The sequence below is a fragment of the Pongo abelii genome, chromosome 15 (assembly GCF_028885655.2).
Source record: "Pongo abelii isolate AG06213 chromosome 15, NHGRI_mPonAbe1-v2.0_pri, whole genome shotgun sequence".
NCBI classification, from domain to species: Eukaryota; Metazoa; Chordata; class Mammalia; order Primates; family Hominidae; genus Pongo; species Pongo abelii.
In genome coordinates this window covers 107,403,968-107,420,873 of record NC_072000.2, presented here as the reverse complement: position 1 = coordinate 107,420,873, position 16,906 = coordinate 107,403,968, and the positions used below count along the sequence as shown (strand labels likewise).

Here is a 16,906-nt window from a genome sequence, read left to right as displayed (position 1 = left end):
TCTTGGAGGCAGAGATTTAGATTGTTTCTGCCTTTTGGCTGTTACAAGTGGTGCCACTGGGAACATGCTTGTACTTGTCTTTTGCTGAACGTCTTTCTTTGTTTTTAAAGTTTGTTCGCATTCATACTGTTGAGTCACGTAAGCTTATTGTGCCAGAAGAAAGCATTCATGCTCTGAGGTGCCCTGCACCCGCACATGTGTTTGAGAGCACACAGAAAGTAGTTTAGAAACAGGCGTTAGTGGGACAGACCTGTGTTTATGTTCCTGCTCTAGCACGCGCTGCTCTGTAACTGTGGGCAGTTGGCTCAGCTTCCATGTCTTCATCTATAAAGTGCAGTTTTGGGGATATGGGGCGGTTTGCAGCAGTCTTCCCACAGATTGCCACCTGCCTCCTGGACCTCATCTGGCCACTACCGTCTCTCTGTGTGGCAGCCCCCAGCCAGCTCCCTCCACGTGTGTCCATCTGTCCCTTTGTCCCGTTCCTGCTTTCTGTGGTACTCAGCACAGAGCTTGCACTGTGTGAGCCTGCCTGAGACAGCAGTGCCTATTTGTGTTTGCAAGACCTCAGCTCATGTGCAGGCTTCATGATGGCAGGGGCAGCGTTGTCACGTGCATAGGTGGGTGGGCTGGAGAGCAGTGCCTGGCACCAAGGAGATGCTCAGGAGGGGCTCGTTAGCTGGGTGGGCAGACGAGTAGGAATCATCATAGGGCCTCGCCAGGGTAACTGGGGACTAAACGAGGGGCAGTGATATGACTTCGGCTGCCACCATGCCAGCTGAATGTCACACACAGGCATTTGTACTGGATGGTGACAGCTGTTCACAAGAGGATATTAGCATTTCTTCATCTGATCACCACTAGTTAAGGGCTTCGACCTACCTAATGTGTTGCATGGAGATGGTTAATTTGTGTATTTATTTTACTAACAGAGACATTAAACCTGACAATGTCCTTTTGGATGTGAATGGTCATATCCGCCTGGCTGACTTTGGATCATGTTTGAAGATGAATGATGATGGAACTGTAGGTATTTTTGTTGGAGATTTTCCATTTGGTTTTGGGTTTGGCATATAGTTAGAAGGGAAGTTTTCAATTTGAGGTACAATTAAGAAACCAAGTATATTAATTCAGAAAATGAATCAATTTTGGAGATAGTTGAAATTTTCTGTTTGGGGAGTTTTGTTTCCCAAATAAAAATTAAGTTGGAAAGCATCTTTATTGCTTTTTATGTTTACAAAAGTAATATGTGTGCCTTCCAGAATGGGAGTTGTCAGGTTTCCTCAATCCCAAGGTGGCTAAAAGCATGCCAGCCGTGTAGCAGATTGAGGGCGCTCTCTGCTTCTTCCTTAAAGTGCCCTGTCCAGGCTGTTCGGGTGGGCAGGCATTAATCATGTAACTGTACTTTCTCACTTGTGTTGGGGCAGGTAACTTCCTGCTAGGGGTTTCCTCTGTATGGGTGTTGTAGACCTAGAAATACAGTCCTAGGTGCTCAGTGTTACGGGGCCAGCTGACACTCCCGCCAGCAGGGGAGAACAGGAGGTTGCCCCCAGATCGGCTATCACCAGGAGACCCAGGCTCGGGCCACAGGCCCCTGTGGTCTCCACCCCACAGTCAGACCAGCATCATGGCTGAGTAGCCTGATGGGGGCAGTCCCAGCTCAGCTCACACCCTGTTGGCAGCTGCTTCCAGCAAAATGCTCTCACTGCATCTGTGGCCACTTTTGCAGTTTTGTTCTTACATGTTTGGAGTCTTTTCTTTTTTGAAACCTACACTTATCATAAGGTCTAACATAAAATACTTTTCCAAGAGAGAGCAATCCCTTTCTTTCCTACTGGCGGATTTTCAAGCAGTAGTGGAAGAACCCATGTAACTGGCTTCAGTTGACAGCGTTTTATAAGGAGTAAAGCAGTTTGCTCATTTTCATTCCACAAAGCCAGTCTCTTGTTTTTAAAAGTCTTGACCACATATTAATTGGTAGGTGGGTGCTGTCCTCCACTCCACTCTTCCAGTGACTAGAACAGGTCCGAACCAGAGCATGGGTTACCCTCCTCACCTCCACACCACCCCATCACAGTATAACCAGAGCATAGGTTACCTTCCTCACCTCCACTCCACCCTGTCACGGTATAACCAGAGCATGGGCTACCCTCCTCACCTCCACACCACCCCGTCACGGTATAACCAGAGCATGGGCTACCCTCCTCACCTCCACACCACCCCGTCACGGTATAACCAGAACATGGGTTACCCTCCTCACCTCCACACCACCCCGTCACGGTATAACTAGAGCATGGGTTACCCTCCTCACCTCCACACCACCACACCACCCTGTCACGGTATAACCAGGGCATGGGTTACCCTCCTCACCTCCACACCACCCTGTCACGGTATAACCAGAGCATGGGTTATCCTCCTCACCTCCACACCACCCTGTCATGGTATAACCAGAGCATGGGTTACCCTCCTCACCTCCACACCACCCCGTCATGGTATAACCAGACCACACCACCCTGTCGTGGTATAACCAGAGTATGGGTTACCCTCCTCACCTCCACACCACCCCGTCATGGTATAACCAGACCACACCACCCTGTCGTGGTATAACCAGAGCATGGGTTACCCTCCTCACCTCCACACCACCCCATCACAGTATAACCAGAGCATGGGTTACCCTCCTCACCTCCACTCCACCCTGTCACGGTATAACCAGAGCATGGGCTACCCTCCTCACCTCCACACTACCCCGTCACGGTATAACCAGAGCATGGGCTACCCTCCTCACCTCCACACCACCCCGTCACGGTATAACCAGAACATGGGTTACCCTCCTCACCTCCACACCACCCCATCACGGTATAACCAGAACATGGGTTACCCTCCTCACCTCCACACCACCCCGTCATGGTATAACCAGACCACACCACCCTGTCGTGGTATAACCAGAGCATGGGTTACCCTCCTCACCTCCACACCACCCCATCACAGTATAACCAGAGCATGGGCTACTCTCCTCACCTCCACTCCACCCTGTCACGGTATAACCAGAGCATGGGCTACCCTCCTCACCTCCACACTACCCCGTCACGGTATAACCAGAGCATGGGCTACCCTCCTCACCTCCACACCACCCCGTCACGGTATAACCAGAACATGGGTTACCCTCCTCACCTCCACACCACCCCGTCACGGTATAACCAGAGCATGGGTTACCCTCCTCACCTCCACACCACCCTGTCACGGTATAACCAGAGCATGGGTTACCCTCCTCACCTCCACACCACCCTGTCACGGTATAACCAGAGCATGGGTTATCCTCCTCACCTCCACACCACCCCGTCATGGTATAACCAGAGCATGGGTTACCCTCCTCACCTCCACACCACCCCGTCATGGTATAACCAGACCACACCACCCTGTCATGGTATAACCAGAGTATGGGTTACCCTCCTCACCTCCACTCCACCCCGTCACAGTAGTTGTTCATCATGGAGTCACCGCCCAGCACCCCAGTGGTCCCGCTGTCTGTAGGAGCTCCTGTGGGCTGACCATGCACTCGTGCAGGGAGGTGATGGAGGCGGAGTTCTCTGCTGATCCATTCAGCCTGAGCAGTTCTCACACCACTGGCTCCGGGGTGCTGCTTGGACCCTGTGTCTCTCTTCCCAGAGGGGACCCTCGGGAGAGCCTGACCTTCCCCAGACAGGCCTGTGGTTGTTGTCTCCAGTTCCTGCCTGAGCCTCAGTCTTAGAGACTCAGCCCGTCGGGATGGCCCTATACTCTCCATCATACTCTCTGGATGGTTGATTTCTCAGCTTCACCAGGCTCCTCCTGCTTGCTCTGAGGTGGCCCGTGCCCTCGCAGCTTTCTGCAGAGGTGTCACTGTACTCTGGCAACTGCCTGCTAATGTAGATAGCAGGGGAGCTGTTTTCTCCCTTTAGTGGGGGTAGGAGCGGTCTTAGCCTCCTGGTGCCCTGTCCAGGGAATGCCTGAGCACCCGGCTAATGCCTGGACCAACTTCTGCATGTTCCCATGAGGAAGCCCACAGGGTGGGCTGCAGGTGAGCAGCCTTAGCACCCCCAGAAGCTTATTAGAAATGCAGCCTCTTGGGCCCCACAGGAGTCTCTATTCTAACAAGAGACCCTACACAAGAGTCCCTGCGTGCTGCACATGAAAATCAGAAAGGCTGGCCCATGCACGTGTGGCCCCCGCATCACACTGGGAGCAGCGACAGAGAGTGGGAAATGCCAACCCTGGGGGATTGGAGAGGCACTGTTTGGGGCTGTGGCTGGTATTTGGATATTGACAGACCATGTGTACAAGAGTTTCATGCATTCTGAGAGCTGCATAATGTTTAGTGCTTTAAGAGAATATTTATTTGCATTGAATTTTGCATTATTGAGGTTTTTAAATTCTGTTTTGTTTCATTAGAGACAGGGTTGGGGACCATGTTGCCTGTGTTGGCCTTGAGCTCCTGGGCTCAAGCGGTTCTCCTGCCTCAGCCTCCCAAGTAGCTGAGGCTACAGGCTCGAGCCACTATACTCAGCTTGAATTACTGGGTTTAAAAAACATGATCATTCATCAGTTTTATTCTATGATTATTTCATTTTCTGCCTCCGCTATAAATTTTAGAGAAAGTAGTTGGAAATATGTGATGGAAATGCCCTAGGGTTTTCTTCAGCACCTCCTTCTCCCCTAAGGTGCAGTCCTCCGTGGCCGTGGGCACACCTGACTACATCTCACCGGAGATCCTGCAGGCGATGGAGGATGGCATGGGCAAATACGGGCCTGAGTGTGACTGGTGGTCTCTGGGTGTCTGCATGTATGAGATGCTCTATGGAGAAACTCCGTTTTATGCAGAGTCACTCGTGGAGACCTACGGGAAGATCATGAACCATGAAGTAAGATGTTGCATTTTTTTTTTTTGGTACCTGGCTTAGGCGTAAAGTACAGAGAGCACAACTAGTGCAGGAAGATCCGTTAGGAAGCGACGCGAGTAGTTCAGGAAGAGGTGACGGGGTTTGGACCAAACTGAGGACAGGCGGACTGGAGTAGACATTGGAGAGGGCGTCCAGAGACAGGGTCGGCACCAGGAGATGTGGGTGCCAGAGGAAGAAGAAGGAGGTTCTGAGGGTGACCCTCACCCCCACTCTCAGGGGAAGCATGCTGGCCTGCTCCAAGCTGGCTTCCTGGAGGGGAGGCCGGTTTCTGTAGACAGACGCGTCGTCTGCATAGGCGCGTGGAGTGAGGCGCCCGGGGGTAGCCAGTGGGGAGGTCCAGGTGGGCCCTTTCACCTGTGGCTGTAGATTCACTGGTTAGGTGCCAACTTTGATTCTCAAGTCTGTTCCCCAGAAATCAGTCCCTGTAAATGATCACGTGTCTCCAGATGGTGGAGCCCTTCATCCTCCCCATCCTGTTTCCTCTTTTCCTCCTTCCCTTTCCGAACTGTTCACTTTCTCATTTCATGTCACCTCTCTCCACCTCTTTTGTTTTCCTTTTTATCATTTTCTCTTCTGTCTAATATTTTTATTTCTTTTTAAAAATTTTCCTTAGTCATGTGTCTTTCTTTTTTGAGATGGAGTCTCACTCTGTCGCCCAGGCTGGAGTGCAATGGCGCAATCTCGGCTCACTGCAACCTCTGCCTCCCAGGTTCAAGCGATTCTCCTGCCTGTCTTTTTTTCTTTTTTTTTTTTTGAGACGGAGTTTCACTCTTGTTGCCCAGGCTGGAGTGCAATGGCGCTATCTCAGCTATGCCTCCCAGGTTCAAGCGATTCTCCTGCCTCAGTTTCCTGAGTAGCTGGGATTATAGGTGCCTACCACCACACCTGGCTAATTTTTTTGTATTTGTATAGTAGAGACAGGGTTTCACCATGTTAGCAAAGCTGGTCTCGAACTCCTGATTTCAGGCAATCCACCCACCTCGGCCTCCCAAAGTTCTGGGATTACAGGCGTGAGCCATCGCGCCGGGTCAGTCGTGTGTCTTTCTAATGCCAATTTCACCCTCTCTACCAGCATGCTCATAGCATTTCCCTCCCCACTGTCTCCTATGCACATGCGCAGATCCCAGAATGATCCTGATCGAGTGCTGGCCTATCCTCCAGCCAATGTCTCCCACAGTTTGCTCTCACAGGGAGCAGATTAACACTAAAGTGGTAACTGGTTTTCCATTTAACTCCAAATCAAAACAAAAGTTACAGTTTTAAAAAATGTTTTTCCCAAAGTAGAAGCATATTTTTATTTGTAAATTAATATATACCCCCTATAAAAACTTCAGACAATGCAAAAATGCATATTGTAGATAATGAAAGTCGTCTCATCCACTTCTTAGTGACAAATTCTGTTAAAGTAACAATTGGGACTTCGTTATTACTAAGAGCCTGCCAGCAGTCACTGAGTGCTGACCACCTGTGGGCTCTTGGGTCAGGCACTCCGTGAAGCAGGTGACATTGTTCTTCCTTTCTGTAGATGACAGGGGTGGTGGCTCAGCTCTCAGCCCACTCTACCGTGAGGGTGTGTGGCCTCAGCAGACCTCAGCTCGTGTGTGTGTGTGCACGCATGTGTGTGTTTAGATACGTGGCATCATGTTACATATAAACAGTTTTTTGTCATTGTATCTTTGGTGTCTTTCTATATCAGCACACAGACATGTTCCTTTTTCTTTGTGCCCCATCTTTTTTGTTTTGAGCTGGAATCTCGCTCTTGTCACCCAAGCTGGAGTGCAGTGGCGCAATCTTGGCTCACTGCAACTTGCACCTCCCGAGTTTAAGCGATTCTCCTGCCTCAGCCTCCCAAATAGCTGGGATTACAGGCCGCCACCATGCCCGGTAATTTTTGTGTTTTTAGTAGAGACGGGGTTTCACCTTGTTGGTTAGGATGGTCTGGAACTCCTGACCTCAGGTGATCTGCCCACCTCGGCCTCCCAAAGTGCTGGGATTACAGGCGTGAGCCACTGTGCCCAGCCGGTATCTTTTTTAACGAGTCTCTTTTTTGATGGGCATGTAGGTAATTTCCAGTTTTCTTGGTCAAAATACAGTGCAGTCCTGAGCATGTTGTGTTTCCTCTTAGCAACTGCTTTTTTAGTGTGAGTTTCCAGAAGCGGAGCTGCCGTGATGCTCGCACTGTGCATTCTGACGGGGCTGCGCCTGTCTCTCTTCCCGCGCACGGCATGTTTCCCACATTCCTTGCCACCTCCATAGGTAAAAATGTGTCATTTACATGCAATGTGGTCACAAGTCTATAATGAGTAAAACCAGAAGGACCACTGGTTTTCTTGTTTGCCTTTTGGGAATGGAAACTTATTAGCTTTGGATTGTATTTAGTTCCCATGAAATAAAAAGTGACCTGCTTTGAAGCTACCATTTCTACTTTGTTTCCTATAATGTCCATACACCTTAAACTCTCTGAATGCGTCCACCTGTCCACCAGTGTTTTTGCCATCCCTTGCAGGAGCGATTCCAGTTCCCATCCCATGTCACGGATGTATCTGAAGAAGCGAAGGACCTCATCCAGAGACTGATCTGCAGTAGAGAGCGCAGGCTGGGGCAGAATGGAATAGAGGATTTCAAAAAGCATGCGTTTTTTGAAGGTCTAAATTGGGAAAATATACGAAACCTAGAAGCACCTTATATTCCCGACGTGAGCAGTCCCTCTGACACATCCAACTTCGACGTGGATGACGACGTGCTGAGAAACACGGTGAGTGTGAAAGCATCGTTCTCAGGGTTGCTGGCTGTGGATCTGACATGCAGTGCTGTGTTGAGGGCGTTGCTTATCAAGTCAGTACACCATAAAGCTGTGAAATTTGGCACTTAAGACACAATGTGCTTTTTATTCCAGCCTTCAGCTGGGTCCTTAATATTCCTTTAAAAAATGATGGATGACTCAATCTGAGTAAAATTCAGTTAAACAGCTCTTTTGTTTTGGAACTCAACAGAAATACTTTTGCTTTTATTTTCATGGTACTTGATACTTTTTTTTTTTTTGAGACAGAGTCTTGCTCTGTCGCCAGGCTGGAGTACAGTGGTGCAATCTCAGCTCACTGCAACCTCTGACTCCCTGGTTCAAACCATTCTTCTGCCTCAGCCTCCCGAGTAGCTGGGATTACAGGCATGTGCCACCACACCCGGCTAATTTTTGTATTTGTAGTAGAGGCGGGGTTTCACCATGTTGGCCAGGATAGTCTCGATCTCCTGACCACATGATCCGCCCACCTCTGCCTCCCAAAGTGCTGGGATTACAGGCGTGAGCCACCGCACCCGGCCTACTTGATACTTTTCAAAGCAGTGTCACATACATCATTGTATTAGAGCTTCACTGCAACCCTGTCACCACATTTTAGGTTTTTTAGGTTGAAAGACACCAAGACATGGGCTTAGCCTACAGTCCCATAGGCAGTGTGGCAGCCTCTCAGTTACTGGTCTTTCCCCTACATGTGAGAGCACGTTAAATCTTTCCAACATTACAGCGCTTTGTGTCTGCATTGGTGTTTCTTTATACAGCAAGAGTTCAGAACAAAGATGTTAATAACAGATTTTGAGTCTCTGCACTGATGTTTTAGATCAGGATTTTCCGAGTTGGGTTCCGGCTGTGGGACTCGTCTGGTGTACCAGTCGGCTCTGACAGGGCCTCTTTGATGCACTAGCCAGTACCTTTGGTCCTGGAGAATTTTGCTCATATCTCGTAAAATTCTTTTGTTCTTATCAAACCCATACATGTGTGACTTTGTTTGGGGATAGACAAACTGAGGTTTAACCAAATAAAAGGAAAATCTTCTTTGTTGCTTATTAATTTAGAGAGTTTCTTACACTGAAGCCTCATCATTCGCTCTGTATGTTTCATCCCCAGGACCTCTCGAAATGAATGACCGTGAACCTGGGGAAACTCCTAGTAGTTTAATGGGAGGAGCAGAGGTTCTTAGAAACTATGCAGTACCCATTGTAGGGTCATGGAAAAGTTATATCTGGGCCAAGCGTGGTGACTCACCCCTGTAGTCCCAGCACTTTGGGAGGCTGAGGTGGGCGGATCACCTGAGGTCAGGATTTCCAGACCAGCCTAGCCAACATGGTGAAACCCCGTCTCTACTAAAAATACAAAAATTAGCCGGACATGATAGCGGGTGCCTGTAATCCAGCTACTTGGGAGGCTGAGGCAGGAGAATCGCTTGAACCCAAGAGGTGGAGGTTGCAGTGCCCGAGAATATGCCACTGCACTCCGGCCTGGGTGACAGAGCGAGATTCCCTCTCAAAAAAAAAAAAAAAAAAAAAAAAAAAGAAGTTTAAACTATTTGCACCTAATAACTTGCTTTGATGGCTTCACATTCAAAATAAGCACTGAACTTCAGACCACATGGAGAAAAGGCTGAGAAAAGTATTGTCATTGTTCAAAGGATTGTTTTCCTAGACTCCAACTCCTTCCACACTGAAATTTCCCAGATAAAGAACTTTGCTTATATTTTTCATTTTTTGAGACTGGTCTCGTTCTGTCACCCAGGCTGGAGTACGGTGATACAACAGCTCGCTGCAACCTCAGCCTCCCATGTTCAATCAAGTCTTGTGCCTCAGCCTCTTGAGTAGCTGGGATTACAGGCACACGCCGCCACATCCAGCTAATTTTTGTATTTTTAGTAGAGAGGGGGTTTCACCATGTTGGCCTAGGCTGGTCTTGAACTCCTGGTCTCAAGCAATCCACCCACCTCAGCCTCCCAAATTGCTGGGACTACAGGCATGAGCCACTGTGCCTGGCCCCTGGTTATAGTTTTTAATAAAGATCCTCAGAATGAAAAACAGAGTTATAATAAACTTATCTAAAATAGTCTACCTTTGGGTTCCTTTTTGCCTTGGGGCCTCCTGTCTTAGGTCAAGAACCTGAGAGTCCCCAGGCTCTGTCCGGTGTCCTCAGAGGGGCCATACCTGTCCACACTGTTGGACTCTGCACACAGTTGTGTGTTAAGCAGTGAATTCTGTGGTTTTAAGAAGTCTTTGAAAATCACTAACTTTGTAACGGCCTGTGCCATTGTCATCATCAAAATCAGTGCGTGTATCCTGTGAGCTTTATTGTACATACAGCATATGGGGCCAGGCTTGAGAAAGACAGATCTGCCATACTCAGCTCCCCTGCAGAGGACACCGTGGAATCCGCATTCTCCAAGGCCACATATTCTGCCCAGTGCCTCCTGTCACCATGACTGTAACCATCTTTCCTCTTTTTACCCATTTGTTTGAATGTAGATTTCATTTGTGTTGTATATGTTCTTATGCAGGAAATATTACCTCCTGGTTCTCACACAGGCTTTTCTGGATTACATTTGCCATTCATTGGTTTTACATTCACAACGGAAAGGTATGTCTGGATTTATCATTCCCCAGGGAGACCCTTCCCTTGTGGTAGATGAACAGTCAGACACCACACTCTGTCCCCAGGGGCGGGCTAGTGGGTGGTGTGTGCGCTGGGAGGCCATTACTTAAGGGAGATGGAGATGGGTTTTTGTCCTTAAAATATGCACACCTGATGACTACAGGTGATACCATAGCAAGGTTACAGGCTTTTTCTCTACAGATATCCAGGTCGTAAAGAATTCAGGTTTCATGGCCTTTGTTGTATGTTCTTCTTTTTACAACCCTTTAAAAATATTAAAACCATTCATGCTCATGATGGTGCAAAAACAGGCCACGGGCAGGATTTCTCCCAGAGGCCGTAGTTTGCCAACCCCTGACCAATAGGCCGCCAGCATTGGCAGGGTTAGCTCTGATCCAGTCGGTGGCCACAGCAAGCAGAGCAGTTGCCACGTGCACTCAGCTGAGAGCTGGCTTCCATCAGAGCACTCTGCTGGCTTTTGTAAGGATTGTGTGCCGTGGGCCCCTGTCCCAAATGGGCCTCTTTGCAAAGTTGTGTTGCCTGAGATGGTCCACCTCGATTTTAAAAGGAAACTGGGGCCAAGAAGAGAGGGGTTAGGAAGAAAGGGAGGTGAAATGAGACAGTGGAAGCTCCCACTGTACCACAGAATCTGATTCCCAGCGTCCTCTGGCAGCTGGAACCACAATTGAAAATGTCTTGGGAGGGAGATATCTCCATGCTTCTTTTTTTTTTTGAGACTGAGTCTCGCTCTGTCGCCCAGGCTGGAGTGCAGAGGCACGATCTCAGCTTACTGCAACTTCAGCCTCCCAGGTTCAAGCGATTCCCCTGCCGCAGCCTCCTGAGTAGCCGGGACTACAGGCGCCCGCCACCATGCCCGACTAATTTTTTTAATTTTAGTGGAGATGGGGTTTCACCATATTGGCCAGATGGGCTCGATCTCCTGACCTCGTGATCTCCCCGCCTTGGCCTCCCAAAGTGTCAGGATTACAGGCGTGAGCCACCGCATCCGGCCAATATCCCCATACTTCTGCTCGAACTTGCAGGAAATCTCTTTTGGTGTGAGAGGCCAGGGTTAAACAGCCCATAAGCCAAAGTGACAGCTGCTGTCTTCCAGCCCACAGGAGGCTTTCTGGGTGGGCATATTGATTTACCAACCCCCAGTGCAGAGGTTCTTGACCTTTCTAATACATCCCAGCTCACTAAGTGCTTGTCACACTTGCAGGTCCCAAGCCCATGGCTGTAGTTTGGCCAGATAGGCCTAGAGTTCTTCTCTTGACAGATCCCGCAGGGCTGGAGCAACCCAGCACCCTCAGACCACCTGTGGAGAAACACTGACCAGGTCTTCTCTAAAGGGGGCTGGGTGCCTTTATGGGACTCAGCATAGGAGCTCAAAATTTCCCTGACTTCATTGTCACATAAAGAGCTAAGCAGAACTAAGTAACTCCTAAAGCAGCCCAAGAATTAAGCTATTAAATGAGAGCCATCCTGGGCTTCAGCCTGTGCCTCGGCTGTGTGCGTCTTCGAGTGGTCTGGTCCTTGGTAGGGGGCTTAGTGTGCTGGTCAGTGCTAGAATTGGTGGCTTAGCCTGCAGGGGAAGAAGGGTTGAAAGAGCTGTCCTGGATTGCTTGGCCAGTTGGTGGCCGAACCAGGAAGCTCTCGATGGTCTGTGCGTACTGCTGACCTGCAGACAAGCTGGGGCTGCCCCCTAAGCCTCGCTTTACGCAAAATTCATGCCTTCTGGTTTTGCATTTATAGTTAAGTGTGAGGGATGATTTAGAAATGCCATTTCCCCTCTTTTGCAGAGGCGCTTTCTTTGACCAGCAGTGGGGAGTGCCCTTGTCAGTGTCTCCTTGACCAGCCGGTCACTTGTCTAACTTTGGTTCCATAAACAATAAAGTCTTTTCTCAGGTGTTTTTGTTTGCCAATTTAAAAAGACTGTCTTTCACCCCAGGAAGATTGAAAATGCTAATGAAATCGTTAAATTTTCAGTAGATCAAAAAAACCTGTTGCTTGGTTTCCCAGCTGTTTTTCTGATCGAGGCTCTCTGAAGAGCATAATGCAGTCCAATACATTAACCAAAGATGAGGATGTGCAGCGGGACCTGGAGCACAGCCTGCAGATGGAAGCTTACGAGAGGAGGATTCGGAGGCTGGAACAGGAGAAGCTGGAGCTGAGCAGGAAGCTGCAAGGTGAGGGTGACGCCGGCTCCGGGGCCAGGCGGGGGCGCTGCAGCCAGGCTGCACCTCATGCTGTCTCTCCGTCCCTCAGAGTCCACCCAGACTGTGCAGTCCCTCCATGGCTCATCTCGGGCCCTCAGCAATTCAAACCGAGATAAAGAAATCAAAAAGCTAAATGAAGAAATCGAACGCTTGAAGAATAAAATAGCAGGTATGTGTTTAAAAGTATGACTTCTTAGTCTCTATTTTTGGTCATTACTGTCTTAAAAGGGAATTTCAGAGTCCTTTTCATAAGGTGGGAAAGCAGAAAAAAAGCTTAGGCTTTAGCAAGCTTATTTAGAGTTCTCAAATTTTGGTCAGTTCTTTTTTTTTAAACGGAGTTTCACTTTTGTCACCCAGGCTGGAGTGCAGTGGTGCGATCTCAGCTCACTGCAACCTCTCGCTCCTGGGTTCAAGCGATTCTCTTGCCTCAGCCTCCCGAGTAGCTGGGATTACAGGCATGCGCCACCACACCCGGCTAATTTTGTATTTTTAGTAGAGACAGGGTTTCACCATGTTGGCCAGGCTGGTCTCGAACTCCTGACCTCAGGTGATCTGCCTGCCTTGGCCTCCCAAAGTGCTGGAATTACAAGCATGAGCCACTTCGCCCAGCCCCAACTGGCTTAGTTCTAATGATATTATTTTGTAGTCACCAGCTAGAATCAGTTCCTGATATTTTATCTGTACATTCTCTGGCTATTTTCTGCTTCTCTGTTATAGGTTTCCTCTTTGTGGCTTTCAGACAGTTCCTAGAGCTGCTTTCCTCCTAAAGCTTAATCAGTGACTGCCTGCTCCTCGGTGTTGTAGGTGCTAGACCTGCCGTCACCACTTTCTTTTGATGGTTCCTAGGTTATCAAAGTTCCCTAAAGGCTCCAATCAGTTTTTTTGTTTTGTTTTGTTTTGTTTTGTTTTTTTGAGACAGAGTCTCGCTCTGTCACCCAGGCTGGAGTGCAGTGGCACGATCTCAGCTCACTGCAAGCTCCGCCTCCTGGGTTCACGCCATTCTCCTGCCTCAGCCTCCCAAGTAGCTGGGACTACAGCCTCCCAAGTAGTCCGCCACCACACCCGGCTAATTTTTTGTATTTTTACAAAATGGAGACAGGGTTTCACCATGTTAGCCAGGATGGTCTCGATCTCCTGACCTCGTGATCCACCTGCCTCAGCCTTCCGAAGTGCTGGGATTACAGGCGTGAGCCACTGCGCCTGGCCTGGCTCCAGTCACTTTAAGCCTTAACCTCACACAGTTTGGCTCTGCAGTTGACCTTCACCTCCAAAGCACACTTTGAATCTCTCACCTTCTCTGCATTTCCTATCAGGAACCCCACTGTCCTGATCCACAAACAGACTTCTTTGATTGAGTCACTTACTAACTAAAACCTTTCTTGCACACTGAGAAAGGACAAGGGCCAGGAACTGTGCTGGGTGACACAGGTTAGAGGGACTGAGCAGACGAGTGTGTGCGCCACCCAAGGGCTCCCAGTCCTTGAGGGAGATCGCTGTCAGATCAGAGTAAAGTTTAAGGAGCCTGTTCAACATAGGTGTGCAGGTAGCTGTGCCCGTGACACTGTGTGTGTGTGTGTGTGTGTGCGTGTGTGTGTAAGTAAAAAAACCTCTGAATGAAGAAGAGTGTTGTGAATTATTAAATAATTTCCTATCAGTAAGTAAGCTAACATAAAGTTTACATATAGTCACTGCACATAAAGAACACAGTTTATTTCCTATTTTTTCCAGATTCAAACAGGCTCGAGCGACAGCTTGAGGACACAGTGGCGCTTCGCCAAGAGCGTGAGGACTCCACACAGCGGCTGCGGGGGTTGGAGAAGCAGCACCGCGTGGTCCGGCAGGAGAAGGAGGAGCTGCACAAGGTAGGTGGCTCGGTTCGGGGTGAGAAAGGCTTACGGGACTTTGCAGAGTCTGTAAGGTCACGTTCATGCAGACAATGGAAGACCTCTTGGGACTCCTGCCCATGGGCTGTCCCTGCTGCATGCAGGACGCCAGGGTCAAGCCTGGCCCCGGGGCCCCTGCCATGCCTGCCTGCTGCACAGCCCCCGCGTCGGCTGGCAGAGCTTGGCTCCCAGTGGCAGGTGCCTTCCACCCCCTCGCTCCCAGCGGGTATCCACCTCGCAATCAGCCTCTCCAGTCTCCACTTCAGACCCACAGAGAAAGCAGCACCACATTGCATTCTGAAGCGAGGAAAGATGTTGATAGGGCATGGTGGCCGTGGCAACACATGCTGCGTCCCGAGCCAGGCCCTCCCCTTCTCTCCACCAGGCCTCTGCTCTTAGAAGGGGCCCCTTAGTAATGACAGGGAACTGCAGCCGAGACCCTGTGTTAAAATCTGGGTGATTTCCCCCCATAATTCCTTTATAAATTTCCTTTTTAGTAATATATGGGAAACTTTTATGCTCAGGTGCCAGCATGTTACTAACACAATTATATATGTGTTTTCTAAAATAGATTCATTGATACATGTTATCCTTGAACCTGTAGTTTGTGATCTGTTCTCTAAAATGTGCCAGGTATCAAACCCAAATTGTTTCTTAAGATAATCTGTGGTGTCATCCACCTGAGTGACTTGTCTAGAAGTGCAGTGTGGGGCGCATGGCATCTCATTGCTTGACAGGGTCATAGTACCTCCCAGCGGGCCCAGAGAGGCCTGGGGAGGCCTCCCCTTCACGTGTGGGAGATGCCCTGCCAGCTTGCTCAGGATCTTGTCACTTCCATCTCAGACCAGCAGGTGTGACAGTGACTGAACTGCCAGATAGTTGACCAGATTGGCTGCAGGGAGGTCAGGGTCGTCATCAGTGTGGTGAGTGCAGAGTGACAGCCAGTATCCGCACATGAGTCTCAAGGGCAGGCTGTCCAGCAATTGTTTTTATACAGTTCTTCACTGTGACTTCACCTTCAGCACTTTGTGTCTATGTATTCTTTTTGATTTTGCTTATGTTTGAGTAACTAGATTGAGTGCCTAAATGCTTCATTCAGCTTTGCAGCTGTGCCGGTGACATTGGGCAGAAGCTGACATGGAGCATCCTCCTGTAAGCACGCTGCCCCCATGTGGTTGTGGGGCTTTTTTTTTTTTTTGAGGCAGAGTCTTGCTCTGTCGCCCAGGCTGGAGTGCAGTGGCGCAATCTCAGCTCACTGCAACCTCTGCCTCCCGGGTTCACACTGTTCTCCTGCCTCAGCCTCCCAAGTAGCTGGGATTACAGGCGCCCGCCACCACACCTGGCTAATTTTTTTGTATTTTTAGTAGAGACGGGGTTTCACTGTGTTAGCCAGAATGGTCTCGATTTCCTGACCTCAGGTGACCCGCCCACCTTGGCCTCCAAAAGTGCTGGGATTACAGGTGTGAGCCACTGTGCCCGGCCTGTGGGGCCTTTCTTGGTGTGCAGTTGGTCTCAGCACCTGAGACCAGGTGGCCTTCCCATTGCCTGTGTGGCTGGCATGAGACAGAGCACAGGTCTTTTTCCAAACAGCTCAGATCTATGGCTCTAATCTGTAACCAGCATTGGCTGTTGCTTTTAACTCCTCAATATCATGGAAGACCGAACCTCCAGCCTTCCAAGCCTTTGTTAGGCAAACGTAAAACATCTATAATTGTTTTTCTTCAGCAACTGGTTGAAGCCTCAGAGCGGTTGAAATCCCAGGCCAAAGAACTCAAAGATGCCCATCAGCAGCGAAAGCTGGCCCTACAGGAGTTCTCAGAGCTGAACGAGCGCATGGCAGAGCTCCGCGCCCAGAAGCAGAAGGTGTCCCGGCAACTGCGAGACAAGGAGGAGGAGATGGAGGTGGCCACGCAGAAGGTGGACGCCATGCGGCAGGAAATGCGGAGAGCTGAGAAGCTCAGGAAAGAGGTAGCTGTGGAGATGGTTCAGGGATGGTATCGACTGGACTTTTGTGTGACTTTTATAAAACATCTTTGAAATTTGGCCTGTATTACTGTAAAAGGGGTCAGAAATTTTCTGTGGAGCCAAGTAAGTTGATCAGCCGAGCATTTATTTTGTTGTTCTCATTCCTTGATATTGGTGAAATTACAATAAGGTTCTTGTGGTGCTGATTTTCTTGAATTCCCTTTTAAGTAAATAGAGGGTGTTTATGCTGTGCTGTGATGCAGCCTGGCTTATGTGAATAAGACACCTGCAGTCCACACAGGGCAGGTGGCAGTAGAAAGGCAAATCGCGGGCCGGGCACGGGGCTCACTCCTGAAATCCCAACACTGTGGGAGGCACCAAGATAGCTGGATCGTTGAGTTTAGGAGTTTGAGACCAACCTGAGCAACATGGCAAAAACCCCTCAGCACACTTCAGGCCGCCTGCTTAGGTGAGTGCTTCTGAAGTGTCTTG

At 49.4% G+C, this 16,906-nt stretch overlaps 1 protein-coding gene across 4 annotated transcripts in view; it reads left to right on the top strand.

The window, feature by feature from the left end:
* Positions 1 to 16,906, top strand: part of CDC42BPB (CDC42 binding protein kinase beta) — a 130,225-nt gene that overhangs the window by 70,592 nt on the left and 42,727 nt on the right. For all 4 annotated transcript variants that reach the window (XM_009249511.4, XM_002825127.6, XM_054530917.2 and 1 more), the window contains exons 6-13: positions 930 to 1,023; positions 4,695 to 4,895; positions 7,441 to 7,689; positions 10,253 to 10,332; positions 12,370 to 12,536; positions 12,616 to 12,735; positions 14,295 to 14,428; positions 16,175 to 16,417. In XM_009249511.4, coding sequence (XP_009247786.2) covers positions 930 to 1,023; positions 4,695 to 4,895; positions 7,441 to 7,689; positions 10,253 to 10,332; positions 12,370 to 12,536; positions 12,616 to 12,735; positions 14,295 to 14,428; positions 16,175 to 16,417 — 1,288 coding nt within the window. The remainder of the gene's footprint in view (positions 1 to 929; positions 1,024 to 4,694; positions 4,896 to 7,440; positions 7,690 to 10,252; positions 10,333 to 12,369; positions 12,537 to 12,615; positions 12,736 to 14,294; positions 14,429 to 16,174; positions 16,418 to 16,906) is intronic.